The sequence below is a fragment of the Elephantulus edwardii genome, unplaced genomic scaffold (assembly GCF_000299155.1).
Source record: "Elephantulus edwardii isolate Elephantulus edwardi_28Jun2011 unplaced genomic scaffold, EleEdw1.0 scaffold00029, whole genome shotgun sequence".
NCBI lineage: Eukaryota > Metazoa > Chordata > Mammalia > Macroscelidea > Macroscelididae > Elephantulus > Elephantulus edwardii.
Genome location: NW_006399779.1, coordinates 2,784,651 through 2,810,859, shown reverse-complemented (window position 1 = coordinate 2,810,859; position 26,209 = coordinate 2,784,651). Strand labels below are relative to the sequence as shown.

Here is a 26,209-nt window from a genome sequence, read left to right as displayed (position 1 = left end):
GGAGGCAAGGATTCTGGGGCTTCGTCTGACATACTTTGGACATGTTGCCAGGAGGGATGGGTCCTTGGAGAGGGACATCATGCTTGGGAGGGTTCAGGGACAACACAGGAGGGGAAGACCCTCTATGAGATGGATTGATTCGGTGACTGGGGTAAGCGGGATGGGTGTGTCAGAGGTGGTGCGGTTGGCACAGGTTAGAGCAGGGCTTAGGGCTGTTGTGCATAGGGTCGCTATGAGTCGGAAACGACTCGACGGCACATAACAACAACAACAACAACAACAACATTAATCAATTGAAAATAGATACAACTTATTTTTAAAAAGTCATCTTAAACCACCAGATGTTTTTGCTGGGGAAGGAGGGGCAATCTCCTCCTGTACCAGTTAGATCCTATTTGACGGTTGTTGTTGTTGTTGTTGTTATGTTCCATCGAGTCGCTTGCGACTCATAGCGACCCTATGTACAGAATCCCTAAACTCTGCTCTGTCCTGTGCCAATTGCACTGTCTCTGACACTCCCATTCCAATTGCCCCAGTCACTGAATCAATCCACCTCCTAGAGGGCCTTCCCCTCCTGCGTTGTCCCTCCACCCTCCCATACATGACGTCCCTCTCCAAGGACCGGACTCTCCTCACAACATGTCCAAAGTATGTTAGAATGAGCCTCAGAATCCTTACCTCCAAGGAGCCACCCGGTTTAACTCTTTCCAGGATACAAAAAAATAATAAAATAAAATTTAAAAAATAAGTCTTGTTAGGAACTCTTAGAAAAATGTTAATGTTTCATGATTCTAGATTCTTCTGTCTCAAGAAGTTCGTCTTTTTATCATACCTCTGCCTGGCCATCTGGCACTATCCTTGTGTAGCAGATGATCTTGAACATACACAAGCAAACCAACCACAATGCAACATAAATTTATTAGGAAGTAAGCCATTTAAAGATTTAAAACTATAGCTAGAGAGTGCCTGAGTAGTGCACTACTCAGAAAGAATACATATTTCATATCTTGTTCTCTGGGGTATGGATCTGAACTCCATTATTCTTTCCTACTTTAAAATGTGATTTGCTCAGTGCAGGATAAGGGTAAAAAATCAACGAAAATCCACCTGGTCCCTGCTTCAGCAAAATTCCAGGGATGGGGTTCATAGTAGTCAATGGTTTCAATATCTGGCTATTTCTACCCTTTTCAAAGGAGAGAAATACTAGTAAGAAGTTCGATCTTTTCTTTGAAGTCAGGAAACAGGAATTGTACTTTTGTCTTACGGCAATCATGGAGTCTGCTTAAGTAAAAGGAAATAAAGTTTACTAAGTACAGACCAGAGAAATATCCAGTCACAAAATAAAAATGGTTGCTCTAATAGAACTGTTTTACAAGGAATATATAATTAGGTATTATTGTCATGACAGGAGTCCAGAACGAAGGCTGCATAGTGGAGTGGACTTGGGGGTATAACAAGGAAGGAATTTTTCTTTTACTTTTCAAAGAGAAGAGCAAATTGGTGGGAGGGGTAGGCAGGGAGAAAAGTACAACAATGAATGACTAGAAACCCTAAGTCTCTGTAAACTTTCATTAAAATTAATACTAATAAAAAAAAAAAACCAGGTTGCTTTGCCAGACCAAAAGAGGGATGTATTCATTTTCAGATGAGGAACTATAGGCTAAAAAAAAATCATAACTGCCTGAAAGGCCATCAGGGGAGGTAAAAGGCAGAACATGTAGAAGTGTGAATTTGATAGTGTTCACAACAAAAAAGTAGGATTATATGATTGGTCGAAACCACATGCTTTTAGTTATTTAGTTAGTTACAGAGTAGATCTAGTGGATGTTGTTGTTATGTGCCATTAAGTCAACTTCAACTCCTAGCAACTGCATAAATAATGGTTATGAATCGTGCCCTATCTTGAGCTAATCTTCCCTTCTTAGACACATCTGACCCCATTGCCACAGTAACTAGTCAGTCCATATCATCCAGCGTCTTCCTCTTTTGCACTGACCGACTACCATTCCCAGTATGATGTCCTTTTTCAAGGACTAGTCCCTCCTGGAAACTTGCCCTAAGTATGTGAGATGGAGCTCCAAATTTTTGCCTCCAATGAGCAAACTGGTTTCACCCTCTCTAGGACAGACCTACTTGTGCTCTTGGTAATTCATGTTCAATACTCTTCTCTAGCGCAACAACTCAAAGGCATTGCTGCTTCTTCTTCTACCATCCTTATTTACCGTCCAGCATAGCAAGCAATTGACAAGGCCATGTCCTGGATAAAGAAAATCTCAGTCTCCAAACTTTCTGGAGAGATCTTTGACAACAGATTTTTCCAATTCAGATCATTTTATTCCCTGACTTGCTGGTGCTAAGAATGTTGATTGTGGCTCCGAGCAAGATGAAATCATGAGCAATCTCAATCTTTTCTCTGTCTATTATGATACTGATTATTGGCCCAGTGGTGAGGAGCTGTTTTTTTATTGTTGAGATGCAATCCATACAGAAGGCTGCAGTCTTTAACCTTCTGTTGCAAATGACTCAAGTCCTCCTCAGTTTCAGTGAGCAAGATTGTGTTAACTCCATTCACACAGGCTGTTCAGTCTTCCTCCAGTCTTAATGCCACATTCTTCTTCATCAAGTTCAGCCTTCTAAATGACCTGTTCTGAATATAGATTGAAAAGGTATGGAGAAAGGCTACATCCCTAGCACTCCTCTCTTGATTTTGAAACATGCCGGGTTCCCTTGCTCTGGACAACAGCTTCCTTGTCTACAACCAGATTGCACACGAGTACGATCAGGTGTTCTGGGATTCCCACTCTTCTCTTTGTTAGCCACATTTTGTTGTGACCCACACAGTCAAGCATCTTTGTATATTCAATAAAACACAAGTAAACTTCCTACTCTCTACTTTCAAACAAGAACCATCTAACATCAGTAATGATAGCCCTAGTGCTGTGGCCTCCTCTAAATCCAGTTTGTATTTCTGGAAGTTCTCTGTCAATGTACTACTGTTCTAGTAATTTGTTACACTCTTCATTAAGATTTTGTTTGTATGTGATACTGTTTGATAATTTCCACATTCTGTAGGATCACATTTTTTAAAATGGGAATAAATGGTAACTTATTAATAAGATATTTTCTGGTAACTGATTAGTAAATTTACTTTTTCAGTCATGTCTGTTTTGGAGGTCCATTATAAAGACATAGATAATGCTGTACCCCAAGATCTTTTGGGAAAAGCAGATATCCAACAGCAGCTACATATGAGAAGGTTACCTATTATCCATGAGGTGTATTGTCCACGACAATATTAAGGTTAATGGGACTTCCATTTGGAAAAGTATATTTCAAAAATCCCTCATGAATCTATATTTTTGTAAAGACTTTAAAATAGTGGCTCTAGTTTTTTTAAACTTTCATACTTCTCAAAATTCTCATAATACTGCAGTGTACGAACAAGGAGAATAAATCAATATTCACAAAAGCCTTAGGCACAGCAATACTGATTTCTGAACAGACTCTGAATAGAATTTACAACATACCTTCGTCTCTTCCTCTTCCTTTTTCTCCTTTTCCTAGCAGATAACTTACAAATCATAACAGAATGCTTGACTCGCTTGGAGTGTTTTCAAGTTACTATTAAAGCTGAGGTGAGGGGTAGCAGGAAAATAAGAGGCAACAAAATGAATTTTTTTTTAAATTTAAAATTTAAGGTATTTATCTTTTTCTTATGGAGAAGGAGAAAAAGCTCAATGCAAATTCCTTACTTAGAAGTATGAGAAAACTAGAATAACGATGGACTTTTTATCATCTGTAGTGATCACTTAATTATGAATATAAACCAGAATGACTAGTTTTAGGAACAGTAATTTAATTATCATAGTCATATTGAAGGTAAATGAGGACAATTTATGAGTTAATTGGATTATTGTCAGTAGACAATCGAAGGGTATAGTGTTTGCTCGTTTACTAGAGACAGAGGTTCCTGGGAAATGGCATATAAATAATTTTAATCAGACTGAATTGGATTTTAAATGCACTCATTGAGGCATAAGTTTAAAGTAGTGGTGATAAATTAAATAGGTCCTAGGGACAATCACTCATATTCTTGTAATCTGTAAATTATGTAGTAAGTTTCTGTTTGGAAATCACATGAGAGAGTTGTTGAAACAGTGTTTTTTGAGAGGTAAGTTGGAAAGCCTTATTTTTCCAATGTTTCAAAAATGGTATTATAAATATTAAAGCCATAAAATTTGGAAATGTCCTTAAAAAAGTTATAAAGCAGCAGCATACCAGTGTACTTTTCTTTGTAACTTCTGTTACATAGATGAATGCATAAGCCTTAATTACAAACATCGAAGATTGAATTCTAACCCTATCTCTCAGTTACTAGCTTTGTCAACTTTGGCAAAGTTTTAATACGATTTTTCCATCACTAAATCATCTAAAAACTGGAGTTAATAATCTCTTCCTCATTGTTGGTTATGTTTGCTTGGTTTTGTCAAATGAGGAAGTGTGTAAAGAATTTGATATGATAAATACAGAAGAATTATGTCCTTTCCAATCATCTTAAAGCTTTTTATGGCATAAACCAAACTTCACTGCTGCTGTCATGAGTGATGACTGTAGATTCAAGTCAAATGAGATTATTGGCAACATTAATTGGCAACATTCCTATCATGATGCTTCCTATATACTTTGGAAATGTTGTCAGGAGGGGCTAGTTTGGGGAAAAACAAAAACATCATGTTGGTAAAGGTAGATGGTCAGCCAAGAAGAGGATGAGGCTCAATACGATGACTGACATAGTGACTATAACTATAGGCTCAAGCAGACCCAAGATCATGAGGACGGTGTTGTATAGGAATTGTTTCTGCTCTGTTGTCCATAAGGTTGCCATGAGGAGTAGTTAACTATAACAGCAAACTCAACTTTATTGACTATCACAGGAAAGTGTATGATACATTAACAAACAGAATTATCACTAAAATAAACATGCAAACATGGTCACTAACAGGTTAAGAAAAAGATCATTATTATTTCAGAAATATCTTTTTTACTCTCCTCCCAATTAGTACATTCTTCTTCCTTCCTTCCTATAGGAAGTACTTTCTTGATTTTGATTATTACTATTTTAATAATTTTAGTCATTGAGAATATATAGAAACCATATACCATTCAACTATTTTATTTCTATTTGTGCAATCTAGTATGTTGAAAATATTTTTCAAATCCTATTACCATCACCACCCTTCTTTACTGCTCCCTAAGTTTCTGCAAGTTTTCAGTCACTGTTGTCAATGTGATTTCGTAGAGATAGTTGATAAAAAGCCTGATGCTCAATGCAGAAATTTTTTACTGCATAAGTGAATTTAATTTATGGTTTAAAGAATATTTATGGGGATATTTTTCATTTAATATTTGGTGTTGGTTTACTGTTTTGTCTCACAGTAATAGTACTAAAGATTCATCCAGCTTTCAGAAAGCATTGGAGTCTGGAGAATTTGAAATTATGTTCTGCATTGTCTCCCTTTTGATCAGGATTCTTCTATATAATCTTTGATTAAGACATTCAGTAATGATAAGATCAAATGAACAAGGAATGACAAGAATTAAGCCCTTAAAGTAAGAAGAAAGAGTAGGCTATAAGGATTAATGGAAATCAGAATTACCAGGCTGTATTTGTAAAAGTTCTATTACATTGTGGGTATTGTGATTAATTTTCTAAAACAAAATATGGATGATTGAATATAAAACCAATATGCTTTGCAAATTTTCAAATAACAGAAATCATGATAAAAATCTTTGTAAAATATTCAGTAGTGGTAGTAATGAGCATCATTCAATTCTTGTCTAATAGAGGAGTAAATTGTTAATATCATTAAAATATTATATAAACAAATAAAATCATCATTATTATTTGTCTTTTTTGACATGTTTATGAAATTACCAAAAGATGAGTACCTTTTTAAGCTCTACACTATGTTTGTGATATTCCATGTTGTTGCTTAAATTCTTATTTGCTTATTTACCATGTATAAATATTCTGCAATATATTATGTTACTGCTGGATATCTAGGGTGAATATTCTTGAGGTTGAATATTCATAAGGCTATGAAAGTTCTTGTATATCCATTTGCCTTTCTAGCTTAAGTAGAATTTTCTTAAGTGAGAAGTAGAAGCTTTTATGGATCACAAAAAACATTAGGAATCCTTAGGTATGGATTTCTTTAAGAAGCTTTGAATGATAGCGTATGAGGATGGATTATGGTTAGAGTTCAAGTGGCTCCACTGTTAGACATAATTGAGCATTAGAAGAGGAACACTTAAAATCCACTGCTAAACAGGGAGAGTGTTTAAAAGCTTTTCTGAATTGAATAGAAATTAACATGAAGGAGGCTGAAAATATTCCTGATATTCTCAGGGAGAGTTCAGCAGAACATGTCAGGTCAGACAGGACCTAAATAATACTAATTGTATCTCATCAGCCTGGAGGATTATAGAGGAAAGTAAAAATCCAGCTCAAGGAACTAAAGGGCAATCCTCAAAACTCACTCTGGAGGGCTTTGCATCTAAAGAATAACTTTTCATAGTAGATAGCCTTGAGTGTTACCTCCTCCACTTACAGGCTGTGTGACCTTAAGTAAGTCACATGGCCACTCTAGCCTCAGTTTTTCTGAAAATGAAAGTAGTCCAGACTATAGTTTTATTTTAAGGGATCTTTTGTGAAGATTAAAGGGCATAGTTGTGAATTTTAGAAACTGTTGGAAATTGTTCTTTTTAGATGCCACAAAGCAGCTTCCACTCAGAGCAAGTTTATGTTTAACAGATCAAAACCTGTTTGACAGAGCACAGTCTTTCCAGGCTTTGCTGTGCATAAAAGCCTGTTAGTGCAGTCTCTATTTCAGTCCAGCTTGAGCATCTTTCCCTTCTTCATTAACACTATTTTTCCCCCAGTATGAGGTCCTTTCCAGGGATTGGCTGCTCCTGATAATATCCCCCAAATATATCAAAGTTTTAACACCCTCACCTATAAAGGCTACTCTAGCTTTACTTCTTCTGAGACAGACATATGTGTTCCTTTGGCAGTCTGTGGTATATAGTCAATTACACAGAAGTTATTTTTATGAAAACCATGAAGTGCTTTCTTTGGGGCAGGCACTGTTTAGGATGCTTCTACCTACAACTTCTCATTTAGTCTTCAAAGGAACAATATAAAGTCACTATGCTTACTGTGATTATTTCTCAGAGATTAATTATGATAGTCTATATTTTTATATAAATCCAATTCCCAAATATTTTCTCACCCCATCTTAATTTTTATAACTTGTATCACTTTTGTGCTTAAAAGACAGAATGGTACACTTAATTTGCTATGGCTTTAAATCCCACTTCTGCCAATATTTGTTTGGGTTAATTTTGTTCAATATTCTCTTCCCACAAATCATCTTTCTCATTTATAAATTAAGGAAGTTATATTGAAATATTTCTATTATTCTCCTTCATTTGATATTTTTAAAAGGGCATGATGAGGTAAATAGTACCATAACAAAGAAAAAAAAAGAATGATAATTTTAAATTAAAATAAATAAATTCAAACAGACACTTTTAAAAATGTTATCAAGTGAAGTTTCTGGATCACTGGCTTTTAAGAACTGATACAATTAGGTTATAAGTAGTAATTTAATTTTCATAATGAAGATTCCAAATTACACTAAAGATTTTGTTTCCTTAAATATATCAGTGAAATCTGCCAGAGGTACATAAAAACTTGAAACTTTCCCAAAGCTAAAGACTGTTGAAATATTGGAATTTGATTTGACAAAGTTCTTATACAGTTTTATGGTATTTTCCTAGAAGGAGGGAAAAATAAATTTTTGTGCAAAAAAATACAATTCAGTAACTCTAGGTTCAATAAATAATTTTTGAAAACTCATATTTTTAAAGAAAATATTTGGAATTATCTGAACATTATGTTTTTAGCATTTTATCAGTTATTCCATTTTTATCACTCTATCCACTTTAAAGTATTAAAATACTTTATTTAATAATAAAAACTACTATTTTCTTTCAGATTCCATTTATAGCACCACCAACGAAGGCTACAATGTTGATCTTAGGCAAAATTCTGTTGCTCTCAATGTTTTTTTGTTCACTACTATTGGGAAGCTTTGGAAAAGAAAATTCAGAAATAAGCACAACCGAAACCAAGACTGAAGTTTTACAAACAATGAGAAGAGGATCAGTTTCCTTGGAAAATGAAGAAGAATTAGACAAAACAAATAGTGAAACCTCTAACCCCTATACAACTCATATTCCTATTTTTGATTCATTAAACAAAGTCCACACAAAGACAACTTTACCCAGGGATTGGTCAACAGATAACCCTTCTGGGAGTATATCACCAACAACCACATCTTTAACAACCCCTTCTGTGATCCATAGTATTGTTTCTAAATTGCCTTTGAACTCGTCTGTTCTACATGAACATATTTTACCAGTATCAGTACCTCCTAACGCTACACAACCGGATGTGCCTTCCGAAAATTTCACTTCATCTTTGACTACTCTGACTAATGATGCCATGAATCCTCTGGACCACAGTTCCATGACAGTTAGCATCCTGCCTCCGGCACCAACCACCACATCCGTGACTACCTTGATTACAGAGCCCACTCCCTGGCTTACCACAACCAATAACAGTCTGGCTGAGTTCACCCCCTACCAGGAAACCACAACTCCACAGCCCACTCTCAAATTTACCAATAGTTCAAAAATATTTCAAAATACTGCTGACCCCCAAGAAGAAGGTAAATATAAGCAGATTCCATTTTCCTTTTGTGCAAACCTATCTCTAAAAAATCATATAGATTAAATTTAAGAAATGCAACATATTGGGGGGAAATATGATAGAACTAGAAAAATAAAAATAGTTTTGAGATTAAATTAGCATATACAAGGGAGCCATACAGGATAGTTTTAAGTCATCCCCACTCTATAGCAACGAGTTAGTGTTTGCTCTTGAGTTGTTTTGCTAATGTTTAAAGTAGTTTAACTTCACCACTGGCTCAGTGAGAGAAAGATCCTCTGTATCCTCCCATAAGGCGTTTTACAGCCTTGGAAACCTGATGAAATGTCAGCAGGAACTCGAATCAACTTGAAAATGAACAGACTGAAGAGATATGGAAACTGAGGCAGGGTCATAGTTTGTGGGTAAAAATTATCACTGAACATTCATTTGAGGATTATGAAAGCAAATTCTGCATGCCCAGTTTTTAAAGAAGAAAAATATTAATTTTATACATTATCTGACACTCATTACAAGAGAACTGGACTCTGATATCTTTTTTCATATATATATATATATATATATTCTTTTAAAAATAAATTTCATGACAGGAAACATTTCTTAATTTTTAGCACAGGAGCTAAAGGACACTATTAAGAATGAAATTTAGTTTCAAGTGTCCCAATAAAATAATAATTAACTAATTTATTTGTTTGCTTGTTCTTTTCCTTTAAGGAACATTGGTGGTGTAATGGGTAGGAAAGTTACACTACAAGTGCAAAGAAAGATGGTTCAAATCCAGTTGCTTCATGGGAGAAAGAGAGGCAAATGACAAGAGAGGCTGTAAATCACAGCACTATCTGCTGGAGGGTAGGAGTTGGTTGCAATCTGAGAGCAATGTGTTTGAGTAAATTTTAGGGATTATACTAATATTTAAATGGTAAATGAAAAATAGCTTTAAGACTTAATGTTTCATTTACATTTAATTATTTTTTGAGATGGAATAATATTTTCTCCTCCTGAATTCTTTTTTTAATTGTGTGTGTGTGTACTGTCAAATTGGATCTGTTACAGGAGATTGTCCTTCCTTCTCCAGTAGAGAGCATCTGGTGGATTTGAACCATGTGCCTCTGGGATTGCAGTGCAGCTTTCGGCCACTTGGCCACCAGAACTCCCTATCTTTTCCTGAATTTTAGAAAAATTAATCTCTCTCCTGTTGACAAGTTATAATAAACACAGCACAACTTACTTATAGATTTTATTAACAATATAGAAAGCTAAATTATATCTACAAATTCTTGTTTGAAAGTTGTTGTCAATGAATAGGAAACATTTCAAATGATTAAATTTTATCTTCATTAGGGTCCCTATCAATTTCTTTTCTATGTAATATTTTTAGTACTACTTTAAACACATTCTTTAATTCATGCATATTCTTAAATTTTGCAAATACTCCTTCATTTGTCTCTCTTCATCCCATTCATTAGTCTTCAGGCCAATGAAATAGATTAGTTTCTCATTGCCCATTTAAGCTGAATTTGTAAGTAGGAGATAATTCTGTAATAAAAAAATACGCGGATATTTACATAAATTAAAGGACTAGTCTGAGTTGCCTTTATTAAGGATGCTAGTAAACTGGGTACATTTGTATATGCATGATGAATACTGAGTGTATATTTCTATCATTATTCACTTATCTAAAAAATAGAGGCTCATATAGGGTCACTATGAGTCGCAAATGACTCGACGGCACATAACAACAACAACAACAACAACAACAAAAACTAGAGTAAATAGTATTTTTATTTTAATAATAATTTTACTATGCTACAATGTGAAGTTTAATCTGACAGAATCTTACAATCCTTATGGAATCTACATGGAATCAAGTAGAATCAGAGAACCTAAAGCTCTGCTGGGTTGTTGCTGTTTATTGCCATTGAGTAAAGCATGACTCATAGCAACCCTATGAGCAAAAGGCTTGAATGAAACCTTCCTATAATTATCATTGTTTATCCAAGTTCATAGAGTTTTCAGAGGCATGTGACTTAAGAAGTGGATGCCACTTCTGCTTCCAAACCTGTCTTAAACTGGAAGCTCCACTAAATACTGTCCACTATGAGCAGCCATTATGGCATTTGATCCCCCAATGGCACAAAGTTAAAAATCCCAGCAAACCCAGATTACTTCAGTGCAGCAAATTGACAGAGGAGTGCTGTACAACATAGAAGAATGTTCCTCTAAAATAAAATAATGCTAGACCCTTGGACACAACTGACTTTTAAATACAAGATATAGATAGGTATAGATTAGATATAGATTAGATGAGAAAGAGATTAGAGATTAGAGATAGAGAAAGAGATAGGGATAGGGATAGGGATAGGGATAGGGATAGGGATAGGGATAGAGATAGGGATAGAGATAGAGATAGAGATAGATACACACAATACATATATATAAATAATAAATTTCTTTACAAGTTAACAAAAATGTAAAAGTATATATAAAAATATACAACTTAAGGGAATATTAGGGTCACAGAGAGTTGAACAGAGACATGATTTTATACTCTAAGAGGTAATAAGATTTTTTACTATTCCTCAAAAGTTAAAATAGTATCATATTTTTAAAATAAAGAAATGGTGATATAGAAATTATACTGTCACATCATGGAAAACAAAACAGTATAAAACGAATGGATTTGCATCTTTCGTGAACTCAGTGCATAAGCATGACAGTGATCTCAAAACTATAATGTATTGATAACTTAACCTTTAAATAATAGAGCAAATAAAGGAAATGATAGAGAAAAAATTTGGATCCCCTTAAACTTAAACCTATGTATCTGTTTAAGATGTGCAAAGTGGGGAAAATGTCTTGCTTAAGTCCTTTTGTTGTACTAGAAATATCCTGTATCAAGTTATCCAAAATTAGGATACATTGCTTTCTTCAATAAAGCGCCTGTCACTTGAAGTTTTGGATATTCCATTTTCTAATTCTCACTTATGCCTCTTAGCTTTTTTAAAAAAAATAGGCACAAATTCAAGGTTTATTTCATTCTTAAGGTTCATCACAGTTTCAGGCTTGAAAAAGTTTTAATTAATGCAACTTCTAGCATGAACTCTTAATGGAGTATATACGCGGAACTGCAGTCGTAATGATGTTAAGTAAGAAGTCCAGTATAGAAAGCAAAGATTTCTGAGTATTTCAAAAACCAAAATGATTAAATATGGTTTTATTAAGAAATACAATTTGTCCACATATCCTAAATTATAAGTATGTATAAAAAAGAGACACACAATAACTATGTCTCATTTTTAAAACATTTCTATACTTTTGTTGGTATATGGAAAGCAATATGTAATACCTGTTATTTGACTAATAATTTTCTAGCTTTACATGCAAATTACCTTTTACCTTTGTTTGTTTGTTTCCTAGAGAACAGAAATACAGGAGTAGTATTTGGGGCCATTTTAGGGGCTATTCTTGGTGCTTCATTACTTAGTTTTGTTGGCTACTTATTATGTGGGAGAAGGAAAACAGATTCATTTTCCCATCGAAGACTTTATGATGACAGAAATGAACCAGGTAAGGAGCATCGTCACGGCTTAGAAGGATTCAGTATTAATAAAACACACTAAAAATGTATCTTGATCCACTCTCTGATTCCCAAAAGAATGAAAACAAGATAATGATAAACTTGCGAGAAATGAGAAAACCACTTGAATCTATTGTTCAATGAATCCAGTTTTGTTTTAAATAGTAATCCTGGAATCTAAAACATGGCTATAAAATTAAAAGATAATGATATGATATTAAGACCGAAAAATCATCAGGTTTGCTAATAAGTAACTTAAACAGTTATTCCTTGCTTTTGTTGGATCTTTTAATAGCAATATTTTGCGTAAAGTTTATTCTCCTTTGATGTTCTTCTAAAGTTTATACAAAACAACAGCTACCATTTATCTTAAGCAGGGGACTGTGGCTGGATTCCACTGTAGAGACGTGAAGTGCAGCTCTCTGTGGACTAAGCCACCAGAGCTTCCCATTTAGTCTGCTGCATGCCTTTTATTCATTTATTTAAATAAAACTACTACCATAGTCTCAGGAAGAAATGTGGCATAAAACGTGTAGGTATTCAAAATGTTAAAATTAATATCAGTAAACCCTTAACAAAAGGCATATCAACGTAATCATCTAGCCCAACTACTAGATTTAGTAAATGGCCTTTCAGACTGCCACTGTGAAATAATTCTGTTTTGTCACTTTCTTAGTTCTTCGACTAGACAATGCACCGGAACCTTATGATGTGAGTTTTGGGAATTCTAGTTACTACAACGCTACTGTGATTGGTTCAGCTCCGCCTGAAGGCCGGGAGCATGCACGTGATGGCATTCCTATGGATGACATACCTCCACTTCGTACCCCAGTATAAAACCAAGAAGAAAGGCTTTAGGTAAAAGGTGTTCACCTACACCCTGGCCTCACAGAGCCATCTTTCCAAAGATGACGCAGGATTATTGCCTTGTGGATCACACCTGTGGTACCAATCAGATCAGGAGGCTAGCTGCTAAAGCTTACAGAGTGAATCTTTTCTTGCAATAATTGACTATGTTAAAATATTCATTTAAAAAACCTTAATTTGGCTTTCTATTTTCTCAAGAGAAGAGATTTATGAAATCAAGTTAAACTAGATACTTATCATGATGTTGCTATTATTGTTATGTGTCACAGAGTCACAACAAACTCACCGTTTTTAAAACTTCTAGCAGGTTTTCAGAAGCTGTAAAGCACATAGGAGGAGACTGCCCATCTTTCTCCCAAGGAACAACTTGTGTATTTGAACCACCTGCCTTTGGATTTTAAGTGTAAATCATTAGCCACTAGGCCACCAGTATCCTTCAATGATACTAGGGATTAAAAAGCCCCCAAACCCAAAAACTCAGAAACTAAAGATTGAGTCCTTACCACTTCCTCTAAAGGACTACTACCATACTTCAAGGCTGGCATTCTTTTCATAGGAAATTGGAAGGATGTCGCTTTTATTTGTGGCTCAAAATGCCATAGACAATATGGAACAGCTCTCATGTTACCAGTAAATTAGTTAACTGCAATGGAGATACCTATATTCCAGGATATTGAAGGTTTCTACATCAGCACATAACAGCCATTCCCTTGGAATTGCCAGATTGACAGTGACTCTGCGTTCAACTGAGCCATGGTAAAAAGACTACTAACTGGGAAAGTAGTCGTTGTTGTGATCTACTGTTGAGTTGGCATCAACTCATAGCTGACCCTCCAGCAGGCTTCCAGCGACAGTGAATTAGGAGAGAGGAGACGGCTTATTCTTCACCCAGGAGCAGCTGGCAAATCTGAACTGTGAACCTTGCAGTTGGCAACACAACCAATGAAGTAGCAGACTGTCTAAATATGTCAATGAATTTGGAATTCATATATATATATTCAGCTAAAGCCTTAAAGAATCAAAGAAAACCATCGTAAAAAGCCAGACAAAGCATATACCTGCACGTAACTTAATACACTTTTAAGATGTTAGATTGTACTATAAGATTTCATATTTGTCAGAAATTATTGTTGTTCAGTCATATATAGAATAGATTGTGCATGTTTAAGGTATGACATCTGGAGGGGAAAAAAAGGAAACAAACAGAGACCAAATTTCCTCAGCATCAGCTTGATTTGAAAACAACTCCCAGCTGACCCTCCAGTGGGTTTTTAGAGACAGTAAATCACATGGAAATAGACTGTCTTTCTCCAAAGGAGCAGATGGAGAATTCAAAGCATGTGCCTTTGGGTGAGCAACACAACTACTTCCCCACTAGAACTCACTCCAGCAATATGGGAAGGCTGATCTTGATTGGAGTGTTATCCTTTGTTTGTAATTACTACTTGCTTCTGGCAAGAAGCAAATGAACAAATGAAAACCAAACAAACAAAAAATCAACAACGATAAAAACCACAAAAAACCCCAAATCCACACAAACCCAATGCTTTAGTACAGAGAAAAGTTGAGGCTTCAAGCATTAGCAAGTTTTATCAAGAGATAAAATTGCACAGAGACAATATGTGTAAAGGACACTTTAGTGTAAAACTGCTGCCTAGGTGTATGTACAAGTGTGATAAATAAAAAGAATGAAGCTCAGTAGTTTTAGAGAATGAGAACATCGCTTTAAGTTCATAATGACAGCATATACTTACCCCATATTGCCATAAAAATTGCAAAGAAGACTGTCCCTCCGTTATCAAACAGGTATGTCACCTTAAGGAAAGGGAAAATGTTAGTCTCAGCTGTATTAAAATAACTCAGTGGTTACTACTGTATTTGGGTACTTTGATTTTTCCCCCCAATGTAAATATATTATTTAATACATTGTAAGTATAAAATCTTTTTATGAGTTCTGTAACCATTGTGTTTTTCATGGAGGGAATTGAGGGACCAGCATTTTCTTCTTTTATTCTTCTTTCTTTCTGGACTTCTTTGTACTTGACTTCTAATCCTGCTTAGAAATAGCTGAAGAACCTTTTGAAAATATTACTGGGCTACACATGGTCACTAGAATATGATACTGTATGAAGACAGATTTGTAGGAGAGGAGAGCCATTCAGACTTGGATTATCTATATGCAAGTTTCCAAGAAAGGAAACATTTCAAGAACTTCGCAGCCAGCCACCACGTAGTTGAAAAACATATCCCTACTCTTGCACCTCTTTCAGAATGTGCATGGGTCTAATGGAGGCTACAAAGATAATGGATCACATCTTGTGTTGTTTTTAAAATTCATTTCCTTCAAGTAACTTCTGATTCAAAATAACCATACAGGATTGAAAAGTGCCGCAAAAGATGTCCAAGAAGGTAAATCCTTAAGAAAGTAGACTGCTTCAAAAGGAAGCTGACTGCCTCATCCTTCCTTTGTAAAGTGACTGGTGGGTTCCAACCAGCAACCTTCTGGTTCATCAAGTGCTCTAATCACTGCACCAGCACTGTTTAAGTGGTTATTTGTTTCATAAGCCATTGAACATTTGAGATGTGGTCCGCCTGTGTTTTGCTTAGATATCACCTGGAATTTTATAAAGAACAATGTTAATAAAATGTTCACGGTTGCAAAGATTAATAAAGTGTCAGTGCAATTCATTACTCCTTGTTTTTGTTCATAATTATCTCAGTATAATTATAAATTAGTGACGAAGAATAAACTAACAGAGCCCAGGAAGTAGATGTCTAAAAGTCCTATAAACACCACAGAAACTATTCTAAGGCTTCTGTTTAATAGGAGATAGAGACAAAATATTGGGTGAGAACATCATGAGGAAAGCTGGAATCTAGCAATATCTTCTTTGCTCAGTCTAAAGACCAGAGGTTGCTGAACTTGATGGTGAAAAATTCATTTCTGTATTTTGGTTGTAAAATCTGAGCCATCCTGCAAAAACAACGTGTAAAACAGATAACTATGGGATTTATTTTTCTGTAAAATAACCTTATTAAATGTATCAATATAAAAAGACATTCTGATTTTAAAAGCTTGTAGATGGATGCAAAATATTCAATAGGGCTCTGAAATTCAACCACCTTAAGGACTGTGGTTTCTAAAAATGCCTTCAGAATTGGTTTTTAGAACAATACTCAGTATGTATTATGCACAGGAGGAAAGGTATCATAAATAAATTCTTCTACAGAGATCATAAATTTACACCAAGCAGGAATCAGACTTTTTTATGTTCCCAAAGGCATCCCACAGAGACACCTGAGGCTGCCAAGCAATTGAACAGCTGTCTGCTTCCTCTATAAACAGATCGGCTGCAAGAAAGAGCCTCACACTGTGTTAGAATACAGACGTTACACACGAGGACTGAAAAGTTCACAAAGACATAATGGCGCTCTCTCTCCAGAAACAGCTGTGATATTGAGAAGGAGCAAATAAAAGAGCCATACTTAACAACAATTGTGACTATAGCTATAATTTGTAATTATCTTTCCTGAAAATCTGCTCCTCTTCCCCTTTCAGCGCTCACCAAATATGTAGCGATTGTGCTCTGTTCAGTAAAACTTAAACACCAACTTTTTTTATTTAGATATATTTATAAATAGATATATAATATATAGGGATGTTCAACACTCTTGGCACCAGCAGTCAGAAAACCAAAAGAGGAATTGCACTGGGAAAATCTGCTGTCAGGGATATCTCCAGAGTACTGAGAAGCAATGATGTCGGTCTAGAGACTAAGGTGTGCCTGATCCAGGCCATGGTCTTCACCATTACTTTCTATACACCAGAGAGCTAGACAGTGATTAAGGATGACAGAAGAAGAATTGATGCCTTTGAGTAGTGGTGCTGGAGAAGAATCTTGAACATACACCATGGACTGCCAAGAAAACAAATACGTCTGTATTGGAGAGATTGAAACCAAGTTTCTCCTTGGAGGCTAAGATTTTGCATTTCCATCTCACATATTTTGGGCAGATGGCCAGAAGCGACTAGTCTGTGGAGAAGGATAACATACTTTGGAGGGTGGAGGGACAGCACAGCAGAGGAAGACCCTGGATGAGTTGGATTGATACAGTAACTGAGGTAATGAGGGTAGGTATGTGGAAGTCAGTTGAGAATGGCTCAGGACAGGGCAGACTTCAGAGTTCTTGTACATAGAGTTGCTATGAGTAGCAGGCAACTTGATAACATATAACAACAACATTCATTTCACAGAAAGACATGCATAAAATGGTAGACTAAGCCACAATAGGAATGAAATAGTTTAAAAGGTTTCCTAACAGGCAATGTAGCAATATAAAAACATTGTTTTCTATTTACTAGACATTCTGTGGGAAAGTATCATAAAAACAGTGTTCATGGGGATAATGAGTAGTTTGTACTTCTGGGGTTCTTAAGTGGTGCAAACTGTTAATATGCTTTTTTTTATATAACAGAGAAGGGGAACGAACATTCAAGACCATCTAAGGGTATCTTGGGAAAGGGCCAGTGATCTGGTTCCAAGAAATTAGTGCTTAAAAACCCTGAGACAAACAGCTTGCCTTTGCGAATAGGGGAACATACAGAAAATGGTTTATATGGTGTTATGAATCCACCAGCTGCTCCACAGGAGGATGGGCAATCCCCTCCTATGTGCTTAACTGCCTTTGAAAACCCGCAGGAGGGTCAGCTATGACTCAGTTTGACTGTGTAGCTCACAACAATGGGAAGAAGCTGATCGCAATCCCCAAACATGCAGATAAAATCTATCAGCTGCTCTGAAGGAGAAGGATGGGCAATCTCCTCCCAGGTGATTTATTGCCTCTGTAAACCTGCTGGAGGGTCAGCTTTGCATTGGTTCTGACTCAACAGCACACACCACCCCCACCACAATGTGAATTAGAATACTTAGGAAGATGAATGTAAATTGGATTTTAAATAAAGCTATGTTTAAGCACAGCTTCTCCTCTTTCTGTGATGTCTTTTTTTTTAAACTCTAGAATTGTTGTTTTATGCTACCAAGTTTAAAGATGCTGAGTAGCAACTCTGTGAACAACAGATCTGAACCCTGACCTGTCCTCACACCCCTGAAGTGATGGTTACAGTCACTGTGGCAATCCATCTTGTTTAAAGTCTTTCATTTTCAATCCTCCACCTTTCCCATCATTATATCTTTTTTCCAAGGACTGAACCCTTCTAGTAACATGCCCTAAGTATAACTAGAAGAGAATTGTTGTTGTTGTGTAATGTCGAGTTGGAATAATCCCATAGCTGAAAATCCCATAGGTGGGTTTTCAGAAGTTAATCACACAAGAGGAGATTGTCCTTCTTTCTTCTGCAAAGCAGATGGTGGCCTTGAACCGTGTGCTTTCAGGATTGCAGCACAGCTTCTTGCCACTAGGCCACCAGAGCTCCTAAAATGAGATTATACTATAAAAAGAAATAAATACTTTCCATTGAGACTGGAAGTTTTCAATCCTGTGTTTCCTCCACTGTAGCCTCTGGATCTTTCTCTAAAATTGGTTGGTTGGTTCAGATAAATACGAATCTGGAAACTGCTGGTTTTATTTCCTATTAGATCGGTGGGATCCAGAGGACAAGGGACTTCAAGATGACTCAACCTTACAGACTAGTCTATTACCTCAAGTAGATGGGAAGTGGTATGCTATATCTATTAATTACCTCAGGTAGATGGGGAGTGGTAAGTTGTATCTATTTCAGCCCTCTCCGAACACTTGGGCAGAGCAAAAACTCTTCACTGTGGAGCTTTGAGTACAAGCTGCTTTAAACATAGGTCCTAGACCTGGAATCGCTCTGGTGGCTGAGTGCTCCCTGCTGAAAGGCAGGTGGTTTGAATTAACCAGCTGCTCCACAGAAGAAAGACGGGCAACCACCTCCTGTGTGATTTACAGCTTCTGAAAACTCACTGGAGGGTCAGCTATGAACAGGTTCCAACTCTCCAGCTACACCACCCAGCTCCTCCCCCACCCCAGTCATCATTTGTTCAGGACCCTGTCTTATGAAAATATCCTAGGAACTCTGTATCAGGATCAGGAAGAAGCTTATCAAAGTGCAGACGACTAGACCTGGTCCTTATCCTGCAGAGTTAGACTTTCCGGTTGCGGAACACAGGATTCTCCTTGTTAAATGCTTTGGTGATTCCTAGGCACAGTCTTATATGGACGTTTCCATAATGGTTTTCAATAAAGAAATACCACTCAAATGTTCTTGCAATCTCTAAAGCAGTCTATAGTCTGAGACTTATCCTAGGCTTTGGATACTACTTTGCTGAACAACCTCTTCGTATTCATCGCCAAAGAGTCTTCCTCTTGCAAAGTGACTGGTGGATTGAACCACCACAGAGGCTTGGCCTTTGGGTTAGCTGTTCAAGTCCCCATGGACTAGGCCATCAGGGGGCACCACAAGAAAACAAACCAAAATTAATAACTGTTCAGGATATAACACTAACCACTATTTAGAAATTGGGTCGACTTTTGTTGTTTTCATGGAGTCAAAACCATCCCATAACTGACCATCCAGTATGTTTTCAGAGCTGGTAAAGTACGTGGGAAGAGACTAGCCCCTCTTTCTCCTTTGGAGCAGCTGATGGATTTGAACTGCATGCCTTTGAGTTGGCAGCACAATTCCTTACCACTAAGCCACCAGAGTCATTTTTAGGGTCCACATTAGAGTGATATACAAGAAACAAAAACTTGTTGTTGTGTACCATCAAGTCAGAACCAACCCATAGCTGACCCTCCAGGGGGTTTTCAAACACAGTTAATCATACAGGGGCAAGGTTGTCCACTTTTCTCTCACAGGGCAGCTGATGGATTTGAACTGTGTACCTTCAGGGTTATAGCACAATTTCTTACGACTAGGCCACCAGAGCTTCCCAAGGAAAAATTTGCAACTTTTTTATTCAGTCAGTTCAGTTTAATGAGACTTTTTAACAAGATAAGGATAGTATTGTCTTGATGCTTTTTAACATGTGTGCAAATAATACTAAATTAAAGAAAAAACCAAATCTTCATAGTTTGAACTGACTTCTATTCACTTTTTGATGGTATGAACTATGCTGAAACTCCAGGAGGCATGTGATTTTGGCAAGAAGCTCTTCACCGAAGGCCCTTAATTTGGGTGAAGAAGGACATTCTAGAAGAAGGACAGCTCCCAGACACGGAGAAGAGGAGGGCCCACACTTACCTTGGCATAGACACAGCTGTCATTGAGTCTATGCAAGGAACAGTTCTTGTCACAGAGAGGGCACATCAAGACTTCAGTGGCCGCACAAATTTCTTGGCTTGAAAAATTAAGAAAAAGCAAGCATGAACCTCAGGGTCCAGAGAAGCACTTAGCTTCTATAATGACAGAGAAAAGGAAGCAAAGAAAATAGTAGGGGTGGCAGGCAGGTGACGCAGAACATGATAATGTAACTAAAAATATGTTAGGCTATTTTTTGATACAAAGGTTTTTGATTGTTGCTATGACTTTAAAGTCACTCTGGCAAGATTTTGTAATGATAATGGGGAAGTTTCAGCATCCCAGAGGATTTTATTTTTTTTTAAATGAAGACATGGACACGGGATTTCATGGTCCTCAGGATAGCTGTTGTTAGGTAGGACCGATAGAGCTTTTACCAAGCTCACAGGCAGGGAAGTGAGTGAGCTGGAATCAAACCCAACTATTCTGAGGCTTAAGTCTAGTGTCACTAGGCTCACCTCCCACTCCTTCACCAATATAGCTGCTTTTGTCACAAAAATGAGTAACTCTCATACTTTGCACAACGTCATAAGCCACACTATAGTCAACATAATGGTCATTTAAGGTTGTGACCAGATGTGATGGGTTTTGAAGTTCGTGACCCTGTTATTATGACAAAGTTTGTAATTAACGGTGCTATATTCTCTATTAGAACGTAGCTATATGACACACAGTTCTACAGCTCTTGCTCACGATCTTTAAATTTTCATCATAAATTAAGAATGACTTTGTGACAGGAGAATGGCATCTATGTCAATTTCTCAAAAGCCTCAGTGCCTGAGAGTTCAGAGAAATTCGCATTTTTTAACTTTTTATTATAGCTTGCATAAAAGTTTCCAGAGGAAGTTGATTTTCCATTCCCCCAGCAATGCACATTTTGCTTTCTATTAGTTGCAGTTTTGCATATTGTAACATCAGTCTTCTCTTACCTTCCCTACTATTCTAATTTTCATTTATCCTTTTGTCCTATTCTTTCCTGCCTTCTGAGCTTTGTCCCAGGACAAATACAACTTGTTTTTTACCCTGTATGGTTGAATGATAACGTGGAGTGAAGTAACGCCCTTAGTTCACCCCAGCCCCACCCCAGTTTGCTCCCACTTTGTCTTGGACCCTCTGCTGTGGCCTCTTTCAGGTCAACAGTGGTCACAGAAGTTTTGAAGATGTTTTTGTTTTATAGTATAGACAGCCACTGTTTTTAGATGCCACCGGGTTGAGTACCACTCATATGAACAGCCAACCTGACCCCTGCCCTATCCTGTGCCATCCTCATCATCTCTGACACACCAGAGCACATTGCTGAAGTCACTGTGTCAATTCATCTCCTTGGGGTCTCCAGGGAATACAGGGCCTATAAGCAAAACCAAAACTCAAATCCACTGCCCTGCAGTCTGTTCTGACTTGTTGGAACCATTCATCGGCTTTTGGAGGCTGTAAAGAAAAATGGAGGAGACTGCTTATCTGCAAGGCAGTGAATTTGAGTTTTGGTTTTGCTTATAGGCCCTGTATTCCCTGGAGCCCCCAAGGAGATGAATTGACACAGTGACTTCAGCAATGTGCTCTGGTGTGACAGATTCCAACTGAGGGAGAGAGAAGGTTAACCTTTGGGTTAGTAAGTCAGCTCTCTGTGGACCACATACACTTTGAGAGTGCCCTAAGATGCATACAGGTGTTTAAGCAAACAAGGATTTTCTTCCCCAACCAAAAGAGAGGGCTTTCCCTTAAAGTTAGCATCCTGTGCTAGCTCTGTTGGTGCAGGCCTCAGGAAGGTAAGCTGCTAACTCAAAAGTGACTCCTTGTCACGGGTTCAAATCCACCACCAGCTTCATAAGAAAACGATGGGCACTCTCCTCTGGTGCCATTTACATCCTCCAAAAAGCTACTGGAGGGTCAGCTACAAGGAGGTGCAGCTTCAACCTCAGTGAATGAGTGTGGCAAACTGTTAAGAGTCATTCCAAAAAGTCTCTGAAAGACAGAAATGACATGAAAGTTTCACACAGGCACAGTGATAGTCCAGTTAGGCCCAATGTCCATGCCTGGACTACCCCCTCTGAAGGGTTCTCACCCTTACACAGCTGCCCCCGGTGACACATCTTTAGTGGTAGGCCAAGCAGGACTATACCAACAGTTCCCTCACACGCCATGCCTCAAGGCATCACAAGTGTCCAGAATACAGGCCCAGAGATTCCAGTTATCAGGATGCTTCACCAAATGCTAAAGGCAAACACGCCTCTAGGTCTGCTTTCAGTCAGGTGAAAAGTTGGCTTCCCAGGGAACACAGGGACTGTGGAACAATGCAGTACTCTCCCAAACAAGGCATGTTCCTCCTTGCCTGACTGCATTCTCCTTACCCTCGTCAAGTCTGGAGGCACCTACATCCACAGGTATGAGCATAAGTCACAAATAAAATGAGACCTGATTATAGAGCTCAGGTGGCTTATTCCTTAGAGAGTTGCCCTCGTAACCCAAAGATGGTGACCCCGTGGTGGTTCATATCCACCAGCATCCCTGAGAGAGAGGTGGGCAATCCTCCGGTTGTGATTTATAGTCTCTGAAAACCCACTGGAGGATCATATAAGAGTTGTTCCGACTCTATGACAATGAGTGTGAAGGTTTTTTAGTCAAATTTAAGGGATTAAATTTTCGTTATTAACACCATCCACTTGAAGTGTATCTGTTGCGTCATTAGATACCTAAGACCGGTGTGTCTGTGTTCATTAAGTTTTGTCTTCACTGTAACCATCTCTAATGATTTAGAAGAAAAACAATAATGAATTTAATTAACTTCTCCAAGGCCACAGAATTAGCAAGAGGTCCTTCAGAGAGACACATATTTTTCTGATTCTAGGTATAATTATTTGTCAACTCCACTAAATCTAAAAGGCAGCTAGACTTATTCTATAGTTAAAGAGAACATTGTTTTAAAAATAACAGTAACAGTAATAATTTTTCCTTCTCTCACTTTGACACATATCATTTTGCTGGTAATCAGGATTTCTATTTGAAGCAGGGAAAATCAAAACATACATTTTAGTAGCCCAAGAGAGAACTGGTAGTGTGTGACTATTTTTGTAATGCTATTCATCTGAAGGAATAAGAACAAACTAATTTAATTCTTGAAGAAAGTTTTTTTTTTTTTTAATTTAAACCAGAGTACTACCACAATTCATTATTTCATGAATAAAATAATTTTTTCTATATTGAAATCTTATACTAAAAAAAGTTATTAAAGTTGGTTTGGTCAAACTAAAACCTGGATTTAGAAAAGCAATTTATCTAGAATTATAGCCATCAGACTGGGTGCTGCATTTCCTGCCAGAGTCCTTTAAACCCATTTTCTGTAAAGTTAGTCAATGTTTAATTGACTATATAACATTCTCACTGTCGTTGAAGTGGAGTCAACTTACAGGCGACACTGCAGCTGGTTTTTGAGATGGTAAATTGCATGGGAGGAGACTGCCCGTCCTTCTCTTTTGGACTTGCCAGTGGATTTGAACCTCCGGAAAGGTATGATCTTTGTGGTAGTCGTGAAAAACTCCAGAGAATTAACTGTCAGAGCTCTCTGGATATTTAGTAAGTTGTTGCTGTTTGGTACTGTCACCTGGAATCCGCTTCATAAAGACCCCAGGAATATTAGAAATGAACTCTGCCCTATCCTGTACCATTTTTATCGTCTCAGCCACATTAGAGCCCTTTGTTACAGTCACTGTGTCAACACACCTCGTTGGGGGAATTGGTGAGACTGAGTTTCATCATCCTTGCCCCCAAGGAAACATTCACGAAATGATTTTTGAAAATATAAAATAGAAACCTTAATATCAACAGTAAGTTTCTTCAATTTAACCACTAGAGGGCACAAGAGTGCTCATTTTGAGTGTTTCTTCATGCCTTATGCATAAACTGACAATTTAAACCTCCATGAAAATTGTGGCTGTGCTTGGTGGCATAGTCCCTAGAGATTGGCACCAACCCAGAGCCTGTGCCTTTTCTGACAGTTTGAATTTACCAGTGATTCCTCAGAAAAAAGGTAGATAATCTTTCCTCATGCAATTTACAACCTCGCAGAACCAATGAAGAAGGGTCAGCTATGAGTCAGTTGTGATTTGATGGCATTGAATTTTATTTTTACCCTTTCCTAAGAGAGGTATGATGATTTGGTTGAGAGTTACTCTGCTAACAAAAAAGGCTGAGTGTCTCTGGTAGTTTGAACCAATTCCAGAGTAGAAGAGTAGAGTTTGAGTTTTCTTTTTTATATTTAGTGCTGGTGGTCTAGTGGTAAACTGTACCACAGTTTCAAAGTTATGTGGTTCAAATCGACCATCTGCTCTGCAGAAGGATGGGCAATCTCTTCCTGTGTGACGTACTATCTCTGAAAACATATTGAAAGGTTAGCTATGGGTCGATTCTCATTCAATGGCACACAACACAACCACCTAAATGGACATATGAATGACTGGTCTGAAGAAATAATAATTATCACAAATGTATGATAATGTGTATGATAATGGTAGGAGGGATAGACCCATTGATTTGGAAGTGGGAATTTGGACTTATTATATGGTGTTTATTGACCATATGACAAGATTTCTTCCTTTTGTCCTGGGTTAGAATTCCAAGGCCTCGAAAGTAGGCCACACAGATCCACCTATTCTTCAAATTCTAATGATATATCTCAGACACAGATTTGACCAAGTTTGTCTATTCCATTACAGACCATTACACATACTGTCAGATCATTAACATAATAGTCGTTGCTGTTGTTTTTAAGTGGCATCATGAGCTGACTATATCTCATAGCTACAACAGATCTGAACTCTGCCCTAGCCTGTGCCATCCTCACCCTCTTTGCCATGTCAGGCTCACTATTACAGTCACTGCGTCAATTCACTTCTTTGAGGGTCATCCTCTCTTTCACCGACCCTCTACTTTTCTCAGCATAACATCTTTTTCCCAAGGATTTGTCCCTCCTGGTAACATGTGTGAGGGTAATGAACTTCATCCTTGCCTCTAAAAGAGGACCTGGCTTCACTTCTACCAAGGCGGATATGTTTGTTTGTTCTTCTGGCTGACCATGTGTGCAAACGGTAACGTAAAACTTGATTGTTATATCTTCTGACATTAAGCTACAGAGCAATGGACAAATGTGACATACATCACAACTTTTAAAAACATAATCAGATAATGCATATGCGCAGTTTTTACAACTTTCCAACTCAAGCAAGAGAGATTAACAGAAGAGTATCACCATAAATACAAAATAAGCCCCATTTCCTCTCCCTAACCAGTCATGATAACACCTTAGACTCAATCATGTCTGACACTTTGAATGGAAACTTTTAGTGCCATGAAATTTTGAAAATCAAGATATTCAGTGCTGCTTATCTTGTTTTAGAATAGAAAATCTGACAGGATCTTAATTATAGTGTGACAGAAGTAGAAGTGATATTATACCATAAAACACTGGTTTTAAAAAGAAAATGTTTGCTAATGCCGTTTGAAGCATTCACTGAATGAAAGGTTAAAGAATAATTAGCTAATACAAAAGGGCCTAATTTACTTCATTGGTACCATAAATCAGTAGAACAGGCGATTCAACTCCTATTATTTGGCTTATTAGTTTTCATCTTCAAGGGGTACATGAAAGAGCCTATATACTACATGATAAAACTTGGGGATCAGGTTCTACATGAAA

The 26,209-nt window shown here is 37.2% G+C and overlaps 2 protein-coding genes across 2 annotated transcripts in view; one reads left to right on the top strand and one right to left on the bottom strand.

The window, feature by feature from the left end:
• The window catches only part of ANO3 (anoctamin 3), a 376,853-nt gene that overhangs the window by 80,642 nt on the left and 270,002 nt on the right, over window positions 1-26,209 (bottom strand). The window contains exons 13-14 of the mRNA XM_006883709.1: window positions 20,464-20,560; window positions 14,993-15,053 (exon numbers count right to left, since the gene is read on the bottom strand). Of these exons, the coding sequence (XP_006883771.1) occupies window positions 14,993-15,053; window positions 20,464-20,560 (158 nt within the window). The remainder of the gene's footprint in view (window positions 1-14,992; window positions 15,054-20,463; window positions 20,561-26,209) is intronic.
• MUC15 (mucin 15, cell surface associated) lies at window positions 8,093-13,208 on the top strand. The gene is made up of 3 exons (XM_006883770.1): window positions 8,093-8,795; window positions 12,212-12,361; window positions 13,048-13,208. The coding sequence occupies exons 1-3, from the start codon at window positions 8,093-8,095 to the stop codon at window positions 13,206-13,208; spliced, it is 1,014 nt and encodes a 337-aa protein (XP_006883832.1).

Excerpts from the sequence above, each read along its gene's own strand:
- MUC15 (XM_006883770.1), top strand. The coding sequence starts at position 8,093 with ATGTTGATCTTAGGCAAAATTCTGTTGCTCTCAATGTTTTTTTGTTCA. Across the intron at positions 8,796-12,211 it reads TGCTGACCCCCAAGAAGAAG|AGAACAGAAATACAGGAGTA; the intron begins GTAAATATAAGC and ends TTTGTTTCCTAG. Across the intron at positions 12,362-13,047 it reads TGATGACAGAAATGAACCAG|TTCTTCGACTAGACAATGCA; the intron begins GTAAGGAGCATC and ends TCACTTTCTTAG.